This window comes from Chiroxiphia lanceolata, chromosome 10, assembly GCF_009829145.1.
Source record: "Chiroxiphia lanceolata isolate bChiLan1 chromosome 10, bChiLan1.pri, whole genome shotgun sequence".
NCBI lineage: Eukaryota > Metazoa > Chordata > Aves > Passeriformes > Pipridae > Chiroxiphia > Chiroxiphia lanceolata.
In genome coordinates this window covers 23,555,723-23,572,770 of record NC_045646.1, presented here as the reverse complement: position 1 = coordinate 23,572,770, position 17,048 = coordinate 23,555,723, and the positions used below count along the sequence as shown (strand labels likewise).

At 58.2% G+C, this 17,048-nt stretch overlaps 2 protein-coding genes across 3 annotated transcripts; one reads left to right on the top strand and one right to left on the bottom strand.

The window, feature by feature from the left end:
- The first annotated feature begins 4,496 nt into the window (after positions 1-4,496).
- Positions 4,497-13,970, top strand: TSPEAR (thrombospondin type laminin G domain and EAR repeats). 2 transcript variants are annotated; one of them, XM_032698088.1, is made up of 10 exons: positions 4,497-4,796; positions 4,922-5,012; positions 5,384-5,540; positions 5,928-6,059; positions 7,497-7,729; positions 9,767-9,953; positions 11,522-11,751; positions 11,830-12,017; positions 12,593-12,694; positions 12,944-13,970. In XM_032698088.1, the coding sequence occupies exons 1-10, from the start codon at positions 4,582-4,584 to the stop codon at positions 13,095-13,097; spliced, it is 1,689 nt and encodes a 562-aa protein (XP_032553979.1). In that variant the 5' UTR covers positions 4,497-4,581; the 3' UTR covers positions 13,098-13,970. The 2 variants fall into 2 exon arrangements, with proteins under 2 accessions (XP_032553979.1, XP_032553980.1); XM_032698089.1 differs by lacking the exon at positions 12,593-12,694.
- Positions 13,971-14,739: 769 nt separating this feature from the next.
- Positions 14,740-16,148, bottom strand: LRRC3 (leucine rich repeat containing 3). The gene has a single exon (XM_032698090.1). It carries the CDS (start codon positions 16,146-16,148, stop codon positions 15,279-15,281), a length of 870 nt encoding a protein of 289 aa, XP_032553981.1. The 3' UTR covers positions 14,740-15,278.
- Positions 16,149-17,048: the final 900 nt, after the last annotated feature.

The window sequence follows — 17,048 nt, the reverse complement described above, 5'->3', positions numbered from 1 at the left end:
GAGATGTGGTGGCTCTGATTCTCATCTGTGCCACCTTCCCCAGTGCCAACCTGACGGGGGCTTCCCCTCCAACATACCCATCTCTCTGCCAGGCAGGCTCAGGATGCCTCTCCCATCTTCCCACGGCTTGGGGTCCCAGTGGGGTGGCTGCTACTGGTCCTGATCCTGGCAGCTGTCCCCAGAGCTGCGGGGAGCAGCAGGAAGGGCTGAGCCTGTCAGGGAAGGTGGGATGGTTTGTGCCTCCTGCATCCCTTGTGGTCACCTCCAGCAGCTGCCATTCAGGACCCTCAGCTGCCGTGCAGGACACCCAGGTTTGGTTGTGGCTGTGCCACTGAACACCATGCCCAGCATGAGGATGAGGGTGGCGGGGAGCCAGTGGTGCTGCACCTCTGCAGCTCTCTCTGCAGCTCTGCTTAAGCTCTGCTTAATTGTGATCCCGGTAGAGCCCTAATTTGGGGGATGCCCAAAGGGAGGCTTTTTGGAGAGAAAGAGCTCTATGCAGCCCTATTTGGGCTATTGGACAAGCACACAGCCACTCTCCAGGCTCTGAGCCAGAGGCACCGACATTCTGGAGTCTTGGGGTTTGGTACAGCTTCTCTCAGGATTTGGGATCGAGGTGCAGGGTGCTGCATGCCACCATGGGGTGCACCCCTTGGGCTGCACCCTCGCAGCCCCAGCACAGCAGGTTTTGGGGTGTGGGCAGAACACGGCCATGGGTCCAGCTCCGCCTGATCCTCGCTGACAAAACCCCCAGTTTGCGACACAGTTTTTGGCGTTGGGTCCTGGCCATCCGCTTTCTATTCCAGCGCTCGCCTTGCAGGAAGGCTTTGGGGAGGGGGGGGTGGGAGCCTGTTTCAATTGTTTGGGGAATGGAAGTGACTTGTTCTGTGGCTGGAGGAGCCCAGCAGAGCTCGCTGTGTGCAGGGAGTTTTTCCACTGCTGTTGCTCCCACTGGAACAGCGGAACCTTGAGGGCTTCCCAACTGGTGGCATTCTGGCGGCAGGGCCGGTTCTGGTGGCTGGCCCGTGGGATGGAGCCTTGCCTGAGGCACAGGCTGTGCATCACTTACAGGCTGTGCATCACTACATCAGGACCGTTTTGGGGGGAAATATGCATTTTGTGGGGTCTGGCTTATTTTTGGGCACGGTGGAGTGGTCTGGAGGAGTCAGAGGGTTTCTCATCCAGTACAGGCTGGGATTGTGCTGCCAGAAAACCAAGGCATTTAGGGGCAGGAGGTTCTCACCTTGGTGTCTCCAGGCAGGGGTGAATCTCCCACCTACTCCCATGTGAGCCCGGAAAAATGAATCACCAAAAATGAAGGGAAGCAAAGAAAGAAAGAAAGCAAAAAATAATGATTAAAAAATCCCTCCCCAAAGCCGCCTTCCCGAGGGTTGGGCAAAAGATAAAAGCTCTCGGAGGAGCCGGGACTCCTCCTCTCCCACCGCCGACCTCTCATTTAAATGTCTGTGCGGAGGCTGCAGCCGGCACTGCCTCGGCGGCCGCCCCAAGGGACCCCCGCCAGCCCCCGCCCGCCAGCCCAGCCCTGCCCCCGGGAGTGATGCCCACGCAAGGCAACGGCAGAGCCGAGGCTTAGAAGCCTGGGGTGACACATCCCCAAGGAGGACGGATCGGTACTGGGGTGCTCCGGGGGGTCCCACCACAGAGCATGCGAGAGCCCCCGGGGAGCTGAGCCGAGCAGCGCCTGCCGGGGCAGGAAGGAGTGGACAGCAGGGGTGTCCCGGTGGATGGACCCCCTGAGACCAGCCCCCCCGATGTCGGCTCCACTGCTGCTCTGGGTCATCCTCCTCCGCTGGGCCAGCGGTGGGGGCTTCATCCGAGGAGGCAGGACGTGGCAGCACTGCACAGGTAGGAGCGAAGGGCAGGGGGTGGGTGGGCTGCACACCGCGAGGGGGGTGTCAAGACAGGTGTTAGCCCTGCTGGGAAACGTGCTCCCATGGATGGGGTGTTCCCCACACTGCCACGGCAGACCCCAGAAGATGTGCTCTGTTTTGGGGACCATGCCTCAGGTGGGTCAGACTCTCACTGGCAGCCCAGCCCCAGGATTCCAGCGCCCAGGAGCCTGTTATGCCTCAGGTGCTGCAGCTTCCAGCACTCTGCCAGCACCCATGGACAGCGGGTAGTGGGATCATTCCTGCATCTGCAGCCCCCACCAACAACCCTCTCAGAGCTGTGGAGAGACCTGTGTGCCTGTCCCTATGGCACAAACATTGTCCCAAGGTCTGCTGGCCCTGGGGACAGCATGAGAGGGGAAGGGCTGGAAAGAGGAGAAGTGAGCCATAAAGTCCCCTTGGAAAGTCCCTCCTGCCCCAGACTCTCCTGTGCTCTGACAGGCACAATCTGCACCCTCTGGGAGTAAATGTCTGTGTCCCACTGCCCCCAGCCAAGGAGCTGGCAGCTCCAATGGTATTTCCAAGAGGAGCCTGAGCTGAAGGGGATCCCTGCATGCCCTGGCTCTGCCATCCCATCCCCGTCCCTGTGCTGTGTAGGCAGTGAAACCTGAGCTCAGTTTTTGGGGCTGCTTGGGCCCAGGCTCTGTATGTTTGGGGTTTGTCCCAGTTTGATGGTGCCTGTATTTGCATTTTATTACAGCACAGATGATGTGAGAGGGACAACTGGGAGAGACTGGGGAGTTTCTGCCCACTGCCTCTTCCCTGAGGTGCTCGAGTCTCTCTGGGAATGTCCCTGCCAGGGATGCCAAGGCTGAGGACCCCAGCACAAGGTGCCCTGGCACCACATGCACTGCCCAAGCTGGGCTGGAGCACCCCAGCTGCTCTCCCAGCCTTAGCAGTGCCAGATATGGGAGGCAGACAGGGATGCACATCTTTGGGTTTAGAGATTTGGGTTTGGTTTTAGGACTTGGTCCCTTCCTGGCCCACAGCCTCCAGCCCCACCTGAGCTGTCTCCCAGCTCATCCCCACCACCCCAGGGGCAGTTGAGGACTCCTAAACCCCCCTGCAAATCCAAGCCTGAGTTCAGCTTGTACTTTTTGCTGGGGAAAATGGAAACTGGCCATTCCAAGAGTGGTGCGTTTCTGAAATAAGCCATTCGAGTTAAACCTCCCCCAACAAGGCTTTGCTTTAGGAGCAGCTTAAGCCAGTGGTGGGGCAAGCAGGGGGCATGCAGAGTTGCCAGGCTGGGAAAGATCTCACTGATCTCTCTGCTCTGGGCTGAATGAAGCAATATGAGCAGATTCCTCTTTGCTCTGCCCACCTGGAATTGGGCTGGCCAGGGGTGCCAGGAAGAAGCGCTTCGTTCTCCAGCTGTTTTGGATTCAGACACATGGCCCAGCCTTGCTCCCATCTCCCTCCCTCCCAGCTCTCCTGCTGTGCCCCAGCAGCCGGGATTTATTAGTACAAATTGGAGCTAAAAGCCGAGTCTCAGTGGGGCTGGGATGAAATCAGGGGTATTTCAGTGTAGCCAAGTGCTGCTTCATCCCCTGGGCATCAACGCTCTTCTTTGCAGATGATGCAGGTCTGCCAGGGAAGCATTCAAAAGTAAAAACAGGAGGGTGCCAAGGCCAGGAAGGTCGGCTGTACCCCACAGCAGGTACAGCCCTTCCTGCGGCTGCCGGCTCGGGGCTTGCTGAGACATCAGACCGAGGGTCACCCTGGCACTGCTCTGTGGGGTGGCACTTTGTGGTGCCCATGCACGGTGTGTTCTCACCGGGGTGATGCCCTGGGGCTGGGCACGTTGTTTTCTTTTTTGGGGAGAGATTAATTATTTATAATGAGTGGTTTTGGTGCCTGCTGGGGGAGTACGTGTGCGTGTGTGCAATTAGGGCTGGGTTGGGACAGCCTGAACCGGGACTGAGGGGTAGAGCTCTCCCCATGCCCCATAAGCAAGCCCACAGTGTTGGATCCCTGCCTGCTCTCCTGGTTCTGGCTGCAGTTGCTGGTGTCGGTGTATCCCGAGGAAGTTGGGGCTGCCTGGCTGGCAAGTCCCAGCTTCGGTGACAGCATTCAGAGCCGCATCAGTGGGATGGCTCTGCACACCCGGTGTTCCTGCTGTGGGGATGGAGACGCCAGCCTCGGTCTCTGGAGGGTTCCCTCTGGCCCCAAAGCAGGGGCTCGGGGTGGACCCCAGGCAAGGGCCAGCAGGCTACTGGGGCGCACTGAGCCATCCTGCTGCCATGGGGCACCCCAGCCAGCTCAGTGGGGGCCCCATCCCGCAGTGGGACAGGGTGGGATGGCTTTCACCGCCGTGACATGCTCCGCTGTCCCTTGGCACAGACCTGCGCCCGTTGGACATCCTCTCGGAGGTGGTGCCGGCCGGGGCGCTGGCCCGCGGCATGCGGGTGTTCCAGGTGCAGGGGCTGCGCGGCTTCCAGCTCGCCGCCTCGCGGCCCCGCGCCCTGGGCTTCCCCGCCTCCCGGCTCTTCATCCACTGCGACCGCTTCCCCGAGGAGTTCTCCATCATCGTCACGCTGAGGGTGCTCGGCGTCCCCGCCAAGGTGAGCGCGGCCGGGCGGGCACAGCGCGGGCACAGCGCGGCCCCGCAGCCCGCGGCAGGCAGGCGTGAGCCCGTGCCCTCCCGCAGAGGAACGAGTACATCTTCACGCTGATGGCGGAGGAGAGCCCCGGCGTGCTGGTGGGGCTGCGCTACGCCCCCGACAAGCTCCACTTCCTCTTCTGGAGCCAGGAGCGCGCCGGCGGCTGGCAGACCCGCGTCACCTTCCCCAACGTCTCCCTCTCCGACGGCCAGTGGCACACGCTCGTCCTGGCTGTCTCCGGCCCGTCCTTCTCCCTGACGGTGGACTGCAGCATCCCCAAGGATGTGTAGGTTGGGGGCGGCGGCAGGGGGTTCAGAAGGGTGGGCGGGGTGGTGTTCCTCCACCAGCATCTCCCCGGGCCATCAGTAGATGCCATGATATTGTCCCTGCCTTTTCTCTGCCCATCCCCAGGGTGGTGGAGACGCCGTTTCCAGCCTCGCTGTCGGTGAGGAGAGCCAGCTTCTACCTGGGCAACAGGCGGAGAAGGAAAGGCGTGTTCACGGTAGGTGACCCATGGTGTGGGGTGCCCGGGGGTGCTCATGGCTGGCCGTGGGGTGACCCACAGCCCCCTCTCAGCCCCCTACAGTGGCAGGGCAGGAAGCAGAGGTAGCTGTAGGTCCTTGTGGAGACACTGAAAGGCAGCTGCAGCTCTGAGCCCCATGTCAATGCTCCCCTCACACCACCTGTTAGATTGCATGAGCTGGGCATATGGGATTTGATAAATGTGTGTGAATCCCGTGGAGACTTCTGTGTCCTAGGTGGGAGGGCAATGAGCAAGAGTCGAGCAGAAAATCCTAGGCATGAATCACCTGCAGTTCCCATTCTGTGGTCTTGCTGGACTTGCTCTCCATTCCACTGCTCCCACTTTCCCAGGGCTTGCTGAGACAGCTTGTCCTGCTGCCAGGAGCCGATGCCACCCCTCGGATATGCACCACCATGAACTTCAAAGTAGCAACGCTCTCTGTCCCCACTATCCTCCAGGATGTCCCCATGAAGCCAGCGAGCAACGAGGTGCTCAAATACCCCTACGGTCAGTGCCCCCCAGTGCCTCTGTTGGCCACCCCTGCCTCTGTGAGGAAAGGCCTTTGTGTGTGGCAGAGCATGGAGCAGGAGCAGGGGGGAAGAAGGTGTCACCAGCACCCTCTCTTTCTCATGGTGTGGGATGGGATCCCTGTCCAAAACTCCCCTGGAGAGACAGGGTGCTCCTACCCAGATCCCTTAGCGGCACCGGGCTCTTGTCAGTGGCCCCACACAGGCTTTTTCCAGTCTGTGTCTTCCCAGGTTGGTGCTGGGTTGCCATTTCCCCCATTCCCTGGTGCCCATCATCAGGATGAGACCAGGACATCCAACCCTCCTACCTCTCTGTTCCTCCACTGTGTGTGCTAAGAGGCTCCTGCCTCACTCATCTCGTGGCCAGAGACTGACACGAAGGTGACCCTGGGGTCCCGTCCACGCTGCACCAAGCAGGAGAAGGCGCAGTTCTGGTTCAACGCCTCCCGACGAGGGCTGTACCTCTGCAACGGCAGCACCTGGGTCTCCATGCTGGAAGGTACTGCTGGGGAGGTACTGGCACTCTTTGGGAGGGAGGGAGGGAGGGAGGCTCTTGCAGCAGAGCAGGAGCTGACATTTGCCCTTGAGATGGCTTTGGGATGGGAATCAGCAGCAGAGTGAGGGGGCCTGCCCCCTGCCCCTCCCCTGCTCAGCCAGGCTTTGCTTTGTTCTTAGTGCCCACACCAGCACTTCCAGAACTGCTCTTGATTCAAGTGCCTCTGTGGTCCATCCACCTTCTTCTTATCCATCTCTCCTGGGGCTTCTCAGGGCGGGATGAGCTCCTGGTCTGACCGAGCAGGACAGCTCACCCCATATAGAGCCATGTTCAGGGGGTTGTGCTCCCTGCCATGGGTTCTCAAAGGTTATGGTGTTCCTGGTGCTGAAGCGCTTGTGGGGTGGACAAGGAGGAGCAGAGAGACTCATCAGCTGCCAGAAATACTGGGGCAGCATTGGGAGGGTGGCAGAGGCAGGTCCCCATATTGTCCCGGCTCTATTGGGACACTTCATGAGGAAAACAGTGGGAGCACCAAGCTGAAAAAAACAACCAGAGCCCGGGTGGATGGATGTTATTCAATAATGACATGGATTTCACCCACTGGCACTCTCCCACTCACTCTAGGCGATTTCCCCAGGATCCCTGGAGAGGACATGGAGTATGGGATATGCCGTCAGCCAAACTGTGCTTCCCTTCACTCCTCTTCCAGCATTTTTCTTCTGCTGATATCCACTGGGTGGGTTTGGATGAGCCATTTGCTCCCCACAGGAACTGGCAGTCGCTGGATCCCCTATCCTTCCCTGCCTCTGGAAGTCATCAGTACAGATTGGCACCGTGTCCTTGTTTTCCCAAGGAGACCTCATGCTGGGATCTACTGACCTGTGCCCCTTGGTGCCACTGACATTGGCCCTTCTCCAGTGCCCAGCCATTTGCCATTGGGGCAATTCTGGAGGTTTCTGCTCCTATTTCTGGCATTAATTCTGTCTAAGTCTTCTCTAACCTCTCCCAGAGCTCATGCTGATTCCAGCCAGAGCCAGCAACTGGGCAGGGTTGCTGCAGGTGAGTGTGAGCTAACCTGGCTGCTCTCAGCAGCCCAGTGCACTGTAGGTCTCCTCCTTTCCTCCTTGATCTTTTGAGGATAAATATATCAAAGTGATCAAAATCCATGGCATGGGGTTCTTCCCTGCTCCCAAAGGAGACAGCCCTGCCCTCCACTGGGGAACAGGCAGGAATGGATAGGGCTGGATGTGCTGCCCATCAGGGTGGAGTCAATCCTTTTACCACCCCCTTGGTTTGGCCCTTCGCCCCCAGTGACACCAGGACCTTCCCTTCCCCCATAAAGCTCCACACAGCAGCAATTGCCACAAAGCCAGCACGAGGCCTCTCTCCAGCCAAAATTATCAGATTTTAACCTCACCCCTCTTCTTTGTGGTCTCCCAGTCAAGCACAGGCTGGACTATGTGGAGGAATACCAGAACCTGGTGACCAACTCGGAGACGATGGGGGTTGAGGTCTTCACCATCCCAAGGGTGGGACTGTTTGCAGCCACGGCCAACCGGGTCACCCCGCCGGGATCGGCCATCTACAGATGGACCGATGGGAAGTTTGTGCCCTACCAGAACATCCGCACCTACCAAGCTCAGTCCTGGAAGTATTTCACCATTGGGAAGAAGGTGAGTCTGCCTGGAAGGTGCCTCCATGTTTCAGTACATTAAAGTGCAGTTGCCCAACACTGACTTCTCTGAAGCCCAGAGTCTTGGGCATAGTTTGGGGAGTGAATCTTTCTCTCTTCTCTCTTTGATGGAGTCACGCTGATACACGTATTCAGCTGACCAAGGTCTCTCCAGGGACTGCCGGCTCATCTGTGGGCTGCCTGCTGTGTTTTACTCTTTTGCTGAGGCACAGCTGCATCCACCCAAGCCATTTCCAGCACCTGATCCTGGCAGAGTAGGTAAACTGCATCTCAGAGATCTACCTGTGGTCTTAGAGAGCCATCAGAGCCTGCAGCTCCCTCCCAAGACCCACTGAGCTCAACCTCCTGCATTTTTAACCTCTCATGCTTTTAAATCATTCTGGGACTTCAGAGTCACCTCTCCTCCCCTGGGCAGTCTGCCATGGGACTTGTGAAGAGTATCTGCCTGGTTCCTTTCCCTGGGAAGCTTATCACTTTTGGAGGAGCCCTGGGCAAGGCACCTGCTGAGAGCCAGCTCTGTGCTGGGCTCCTGGGGGACTGAGATCATTTCCCTTCTGGCATGACCCATTCTGGCTTTGTCACAAGGGTGGCTGCAGGGCTCCTCTGCTGCCAACCACATGCTCCAGGGTACAGAGGGATGGGTACCTCCAGGCTTGGTGGTACCAACAGCCCTTCTGGTTGGATATAAACAGGCCATGTCCTCTGTTGGTGGAAGGGGAACATGATGGTGGGGTCCTGCAGAAAACCCAGTCAGGCCCTGAAAGTGCAGCTGTGTTGCAGTGCTGGATTTGGGCTGGGAACATGTCTGACATCCCCAACACTGCTCTCCATCACCCCACTGCACCCTCACAGGCAGCAGATGGGAACTCCCTAGAGTTCTCAAGGTGGTTCCCACCAGCAGATAAACCCAATGCTCAGCACACTTCTGCACGGAGACGACGGCCAGAGAGGTGTTACAGCAGCAGCAGTACAGGTCTGCGCAGTAGCCCAGGTTCCCTGCACACGTTGCAGTTGGGATGCATCTCTGTGGGTGTCAGCACCTTGTTACTGCACCAGGACCTGCTGGTGCTCCACCAGGATGAGGTGAGGAGCCCCGAGGGCAGCGTGGGCGCTCTGTTGGCTCCTGTCAGTGGAGGCCAAGGGATTGCAGACTCCTGAGTTGTGGGGATGGATCCAAGTATCTCTCTTCCTACTGAAGCTGTTTCTAGAGATGCTCCAAAGGGACTCCCTCGACTGAGGCTGTCAGAGAGAGCAGTGCTGGGGATGCATCTTCCCTGAGGGAACGGGGGGACCCAGCACAGCCCTGTCACTGGGGGTGGCTGCTCCTTGGCTGGTGCTAGCAAAGTCCTGCAGGAGGCAGGAGACCTCCCCACTGACTGTTTCCTCCCTGTGGGCTGTGGCTTGTGCCTCTTTGTAGCCTAAACTGGGGCAAAACCTCTACCATTTCATCTGAAAGACACTGGAATGGTGGAGACAGCATGACAGAGGTTTGATGTGCTCCCCACCTTGCGCTTGGCTACCTCTGCTGCACCACAGCTGTCCCTGACATTTGCACAGGGGTTTCTTGGTGTGGAAAATGTTTTGTCTCAGGGAATTGTTATCATTATTGTCATTGTTATCATATCTGCAATTTTTCTTCTGAACCACCTTCTTTACAGGAAGGTTTGGTAGCCTGAACCTCCCTCCCTCCCCAGCCCATTTCACATCCATGCTCCCCATTCCCGAGGCTGGAGAGGCGCAATCAGACACAGCTCAGCTCTCCCTCTCCTTGGGAGGGAGGCTGTGACTGAGAGTTGTGTCCCTGCCATGCACAAACACCCCCACAGGCCACTGAGTCCCTGTCCCCACTTCGAGTGCACTGTGCTGCCTGGGGACTGCTTAGGGACCCCAGCCAGGGCCACCTTGTCCTACAATAGCCACCTCATCCCTGGTCCCCCATCCCACCTCCCCACGCCCATTCTTGCCCATCCTCCTTTGAGAGGAGAAAATCAAGCTGTCCTGGCTTGTTCCTTTTCAGATCTTCCTAGCAGTGGCGAATTTTGAGCAGAATGAGAGGGGTCAGGAGTTCTCTGTAATATACAAGTGGAGCCACAGGAAAGCGAAATTCATCACGTACCAGCGGATCACCACGCACAGCGCCAGGGACTGGGAGGCCTTTGTCATTGAGGGAGAGGCTTTCCTCGCTGTGGTCAACCACAGAGAAGGTACCCAGCCCTCATATTCCCTACAGGCCCTGGGGTGACATCTGGGACCATGACAAGTGCCCCGCCACAGGTACCTGCTCAGAGCATCCTCTGGTTGATGTGGAGACCCCACAGCTCCCTGTGCATCCTCTGCTGGAGTGGAGTGCAGGGCAAAGCCAGGGAGATGTGCACACAGCTGGGAGCGTGGTGTCCCTCAGGAAGCCTGAAGCCATGCAGACCCTCCCATTATAGGGGAGAAGAGTGTTTGGGAAAGTGGCTGATGCAGTGCCCCTCTGGGTTTCTGGCAGCAGAAGACAAGGACAAGAGTGGGAACAGTGTCCACGCTGAATCTCTCTGCTTCTTTTCATTTTTATCCCCAATGCTACATAACCTGGTAGCACCCCTGGCTGAGCCTTTTGCACATGGGAAACTGAGGGAAGCTGAGTGAGAGCCTGCTGACATCCCTCCCTCCCTCCCTGGGCACCCTGCAGACATGATCCAGCCTTGTTCCCCTTCCCAGGCCCTGGGAATAGTTCTGGGCTGGGACATGCGCTCCTCAGCATGGAGGGATGAATGGGTCGATAGCACAGCCCTGGCTCTCCAGGATGCTCCCAGCTGGGTTCAGAACACTGAGCTAATGGGCTCTCTCCCTGCCATCAGGGCTGGCTGCGAGGAAATCAGCTCCTCTGGCACCAGGCTCGGAGCTGGTGGCAGGTTCCTTGGGCACCTGTGAGCTGGGCTGGAAACACCATGTGTCACCTGTTGGACCCCACCATGGCCAGTTTGGATGAGACCTACTCCCATGGCAGTGTGGTCCCTCCAGCAGACATGCACGCAGGGGTCAAGACCATCATGGCTAAGCCAACCTGGGGATGTTTCCTTTGGAGGCAGGTGGATGGTCAGTCCCTGAAGAGCTGCCACTTATCCATGTGGCCATTCCTACACATTCTCCCTGCAGCCTTTCCTGCCCAAGTCCCTTCTGCTGCAATGAGGATTTAAAGCCAGCTGGGTCCCACACAGGTGTGAGGTCGAGATGCTCGAGCAGAGCCCAGGGGCTGGATGGAGCACATGCTTTGGTGCTGGGGGGCAGCCCACGATGCCGGGAGCTGAGGGACATGGCTGGGACTGGCCCCACCACACAGAGCCACCCCGTGGGACAGCCAGCAGAACTTGGCTGCCCTGGGACACTGGCACAATGCCTCTGGGCTACTGCTCCTGTGGGGACATGGCACCCACCTGTCCCTCCTCTGCCAGGGCTGCCACGAAGCTGCCACCGTATGCTCAGGACGAGCTGCTGGTGTGTGCCATGGGATGGAGGCTCTAGGTAGGGATAGAGGCTCTAGGTATAGGTGGAGCCTCTGGACAGGAATGGAGGCTCTGGTTAGGGATGGAGGTTCTAGGAAGGGGTTGAGGCTCTAGATGGGAATGGAGACACTAGGTAGGGGTGGAGGCTGTAGAATCTCTTCAGCTACTTCTTGGGCAGCAACAGGTGACATGCTGGCAAAAATACACGTGGCTGAACCTGTTTCTTAGACAAGCCAGGTCTTCCTTTCCCTCATGGTGCATGTCTGTCCATCTGTCTTCCCCAGGGAACAACCACAATATAGATAGTGTGATATACAGGTGGAACCCCAGGACAGGGTTGTTTGAAACTAACCAGACCATTCCTACCTCTGGAGCCTACGACTGGGAATTTTTCACCATCGGACCGTATTCCTTCCTGGCTGTAGCTAACACATTCAATGGCACATCCACTAAGATCTACTCACACATCTACATCTGGCTCAGTGGTTCTTTCCAGCTCTTCCAGTCTATCCTGGTAAGGCTTGCCTATTGCTCCTCAGTCCCCCTCTGGGTTTACATGAGCCAGCTTGTCTCATGGTCTCCCTCCCCACAGACATTTGGTGCTGCCGACTGGGAGGTTTTTCATATTGGGGACAGAGTCTTCCTGGCTGTTGCCAACAGCCACAGCTATGACAGTGGGATGCCAGCGCCCTCCAACTTCTATGCCATCAACTCCTCCATCTATGAGCTGAACATCACCGCTCAGATGTTTGTTAAATTCCAGGACCTTCTCACCTACAGGTACCTTTACTAGCAGTCAGGGTGCTCCTCAGTCCATGTCCTTCCCCTGAGCAGCCCAGAGCTCTCATAGAGTCATAGAATGGTTTGGGGTGGAAGGGACCTTAAAGATCATCTCATTCCAACCTCCTTGCCACAGGCAGGGACACCTTCCACTAGATCCAGTTGCTCCAAGCTCTGTCCAACTTGTCCTTGGACCCTTGCAGGGATGGGGCAGCCACAGCTTCCCTGGGCAACCTGTGCCACAGCCTCTCCTCTTTCAGTTTAAAACTGCACTCACTTGTCTCCAGGAGGGTTCCTGCAGGTTTTCACACTGCCAGGGACTGAGACTGGTGGAGAGGGCGATGGGTGGCAGCTCCTTGGCACCAAATCCCAGTGGGAGCTGGGAGAAGCCCCTGGATTTGGGAATGAGGCTGAATTTCTTTCAGGAGCAGCCTGGGAAGAGCAGGGTTTTCTGTGTGTCATCAGGGTGGCAGAGATTGGAGTGGGGTGGGCTCAGCCCCATGGACAGACAGCCCCTTCTTCAGCTGGCCACACAGGGGCCACCTCACCTGCCCCTCTGCTTTCTTCATGCCCAGTGCCCTGGACTGGGAGTTCTTCTCGGTGGGAGACGACTCTTTTCTGGTGGTAGCAAACTCCTTCGATGGCTTCACCTTCTCCGTTAACAGTATTATCTACAGGTACTGCAGAGGGCAGGGTTGGGGAGCTTGGGTGTTGTTCCCAGCAGGAACGACCCTACATGGGTGTAACCTGGTGCGTCTGCCCAGGGAGGATGGATAGGACTGCTCCCTGCCTTCAGGCAGGAACAAGGAGCCCCAGTGAAGGACATCCCACCCTGAAACAGGGTGGAAGTGGGAGATGCCAGCCCCAGGGCTCAGCTTTCCTGCCCCTCCCAGGTGTCCCGGGAGCTAACTGCCCTTCCCGTGCAGGTGGCAAGGCTACGAAGGCTTCGTGGCAGCCCATCACCTCCCCACCGTCGGCTGCAGGGACTGGGAGGTGTTCCACACCGCTGAGGGCTCCTACCTGCTCTACTCCAGCGCCAAGGAGCCGCTTTCCAAGGTGCTCAAGCTGAAAACCACCTGAGGTGGCTGAGACATGCTCAGCTCATCGCCAGGATGGGGGCGAGCTGGGCATCCAGGTGAAGATGGACCACAGAGCCCAGGAACGGCTGCAGCGTCAGCCCGGCAGTGGCTGGCTGTGCACTGTGCAGGAAGGGGAGGAGGAGAAGGAGGAGGAGGAGGAGGGAGCTCCAGGGCTCCCTGCAGCCTTGTCTGGGGGCTGGCAAAGGGGCTGAGACCCTGCTTTGGTGCTCTTTCTCCTGGGAAAGCTCTCCTACCATGCTCCAGAGCCATGTCTTACACAAGGTTCCTGGTGCCCAGGTGCTTCCCAGGGCTCACTGGGACCTGACACTTGGCAGTCTCCAGCCAGGAGGGACCCAGAGGTGCCAGTGGCTGTGGCCAGAGGTTGCACAAAGCCAGGGAAGGAAGAGATGGAGCAGAGCATGAGCTGGCAGGGTGGGTGCATGGCAGAGGGGAGTAAACATGTGAGAAACTGCGGAAAAAGGTTGGTCCAGGCCTGGCTTTGGCTGCCCAGTGCCTGGTGCTGTAATGCTGCTGAGGACCATCTGGTTTGACATTGCAGCCACTCTTGGTGTCACCTTTGGTGGCATCATCACCCCTAGACAGTGCTGCGGGTGCCTTCCCCCCCGCTGCTCTGCTGTGGCTGGTTTGGGTTGTCCTTGACATGTGATGTGTGTGTTGTACAAGCCCGTCAGTGTGTACAAGGACCAGTGCTGGTCCTTGCACACCTTTGCCTGGGGTCAGCGACTCCTGAGAAAACCTGCTACGCATTTGGACAAATCCAGCTACCACGGGCATGGGAAAGATCCAAAACTGCGCCAGGTGAAACTGTGGCCTCTGTTCTTTTCCTCGCCTTTGCTTGGGGACTCTTTTGCTTAACCAGAGCTCTAATAAACTGTGTGCACCCAGCCTTCATCCCGTGTGAGTACCCAAACTTCTCTGCCCATGGCAGAGGCATCCCTTCACCCAACAAGTCACCCCTGGATGAGGTGGGGCCGTGTCCATGTCCATGAGGATGAGGTGGCCCTGAGCACAGCAGTGTGCTGGGGTGAGGGTGCCCCTCTGTTCCCCCCCACCCAGGACCCTCTGCCTCACCTGACTGTCCCAGAGCATCACTCAGTCTTCCCCAGGCCCAGGTCTCCTGCTGGAGCTGGGCCACCCACCCTGGAGCTGCAGAGCCCTCAGGATGTGCCAACCCTGCAAGAAGGACTGAGGAGTCACAGCTTGAGCTGCCTCGGGGTACAGACCTGGGAGAGCCTCTGCATGTCTTCCTCCTCCCCCTGTTCATTGCAGCTGCACCTGGCTCTGCCAGAAAGGACCATTTCTCGCTTGTGAGACGAGGGAAAATTTGATTTGCTTCTATCACGCCAAGCCACCAGCAGCAACTCTAATTCAGCTCTGAGAAAGGGAAAGATGAGGCAAGATGTACCAGATGCATTTGGGCAGCTGGTCCCTGCTTGAGCCAGGCTGGGCTGAGGGTGGAAGGGATGGCACCTAATGGAAGTCATGCTGGTACATTGAATTTAGGCTGGTCTGCTTTGGGAGAGATTGAAATAGGACAAGATCAAACCCCCCGAGCACCACCCTCTGCCCCAGACACCCAGCTCCCAGCATAGCACAGACCCTTGGGCTTTTCCTGTGTGCGGGGCTTTATTGAGGAGCCAAAGGTTTGGGAGATACCCACCCCCAGGTTGCTGGAGGCAGGCAGAGGCTGCTGAGATGCCACTCAGGGCGTTGGGGATGATGTCCTGCTTTCCACAAGGCTTGGAGCCAGGATGGGGTGACCCCACTGCAGTGACCCTTGGCACCCCAGGGACCTCTTGGCCCCACAAACCCCCACCCCCATCTCTTCCCACCAGGGGCTTGACCTGTGCAAACTACAAGCGTGTGGCTGGGGCTGCATTCCCTGCGAGCCCAGCTCTGGCAGGGAAAAAGGGTCTGGCCGGGAGTGTTCACCCCCAGGAACACGGTCTCTGTGGACAGGTCTGTGTGAGGTGTCCCCAGCATCCCTCCCCGGTGCCCTTTGCTCACGCTCGGTCCAGTGTTGCTGGGGAGGGGAGGTCGGTGGCACTTGTGTGCAGGACTGGAGCAAGCACTGGGGGAATCCCACCAAGAAGCTTTGAAGCCCACAAGTTGGCTGCTGGCTCCCTGCAAAGAAGCTGTGAGCTGGCACCCCAACCCCGCACTACAAGGCAGTGCTGGTGGTCTCTGCGTGGCCCTGGGTGCTCGGCAGTGACTTCAGGTAATTCACGTGCTTGCAGGAGTCCTCCTGGTTGTGCCGGACGTAGCAGATGACGTAGACGATGACCATGGCGAACCAGCCGAACATGGTGATGAACATGGCCACGTCTGTGGTCCTCTGGCGCACGCTGCAGAAGTTGACGCCGGCATCCAGGACCTGGAGCAGCGGCTTGCCCACGTATTCCTCCCGTGGGGCCGTGTGGCAGGTGATGTCCTGGACAGAGTCAGGGTCCAGTCGTGCCTCCCACAGCACCTCCTGCAAGGCACACTCGCAGTGCCAGGGGTTGTTGGCCAGCCGGAGCTTGGCATTGAGTGCCAGCAAGGCCTCCTTGGGAATGCTGCGGATGCGGTTGCTGGAGAGGTCAAGGGTCCGCAGCCCTGCTGCCACCCCTTTGAAAGCCGCCCTGTCGATCTTCTCAATGGCGTTCCTGGAGAGATCGAGTTCCTCCAGGTGGGAGAGGTGCCTGAAGGCATTGCTGGGGATCCTGGTGATGCTGTTGGCATCCAGCTTGAGGAACACCGCGTCTCTGGGGATGTCCTTGGGGATCTCCTCCAGGTGCCGGGAGCTGCAGAGGACGGCCTTTGCCCCTGCCCGCTCCGTGCACTGGCAGCTGGGGGGGCAGGAGCTGCCCCAGGGGACGCAGAGCAGAAGGCAGAAGAAAGCCTGGGCCACGCTGGCGGCCGGTGTGGTGGTGGTGGTGAAGGTCATCTTGCAGCCGGGCAGCTCAGCGTGGCTGCCAGCAACTCCCCGGGGGCGGCAGCAGCTCCTGGGCAGCAGGGCGGCCCCTCGGCGCTCCTGCAAAGCCTCTCCCATCGCTGGAGGGAAGCGGTGGGTGGAGGGGATATGACACGGCATTATTTCCTGGAACATTGTGTATGGCTCATGTGTGATGTGCCCTGGCAAAGGGGTGGGAGGCTGGGCTCAGGAGCTTGGAAAACAAGGGTGGAGTGACACTGGCTACCATCTTGTCCAGAACAGCTTAATTTGGCCGAAGTTTAATTACACACAGAGATGCAGAGAATGAAACCCCTGCCCCCTGCCCCCATCTCTGCAGAGACCACCCAGGTGGACAAAGGGTGCTGCGGGAAGGAGGTGTGGAGGCAGGTCCAGCCTGGGAGTCTCTGCCCCATCCTGCTGCCAGTTTCCAGGGGCAATGTGGTGCAGAAGCAGCAGTAAATTCCTATCTTACCAACACTGAGTGTTTAAAAAAAATGATGAGTCAGACTGCACGGATCATCAGACTGACTTAATCACCACCAGGGTTTTAAATAACAAAATGTGGAGCTCTTTTGCTTTCCCTCCCCTTCTGGTCCATGAGCTGGTAAAAGTCACATTTCTAAGGGTTTTGCCAAAGAAGGGTTTGGAGATGAGTTTGCTTTTTAAAGTAAACAAAGAGTAAGGTTTGATAGCCTGACTCTGGGGGCTGGAGGTGAAGCGAGGAGCCACTATCACAGTAAAGGGGGTGATGTGGAAACCCCAAGAGACACCCCAGTGCTGTCAGGGGCAAGGCAAGAGGTGAAGCAGGTGGGACACCTTTCCTCTGCCTTTGGTGCTGCTCACACCTCTCCTGCTGCCTTGGCCAGCCTGGGGGGAAGAAATCTCCATGGAGGGAAGGGTGAGAGACCAAGGGAGCCTTTCCCCTGGGAATTAAATGGCCCATGGTGATGTCATTAGGGGCACTGAGTTGTTGTCCCCCCTGGTAGCACCATCCCT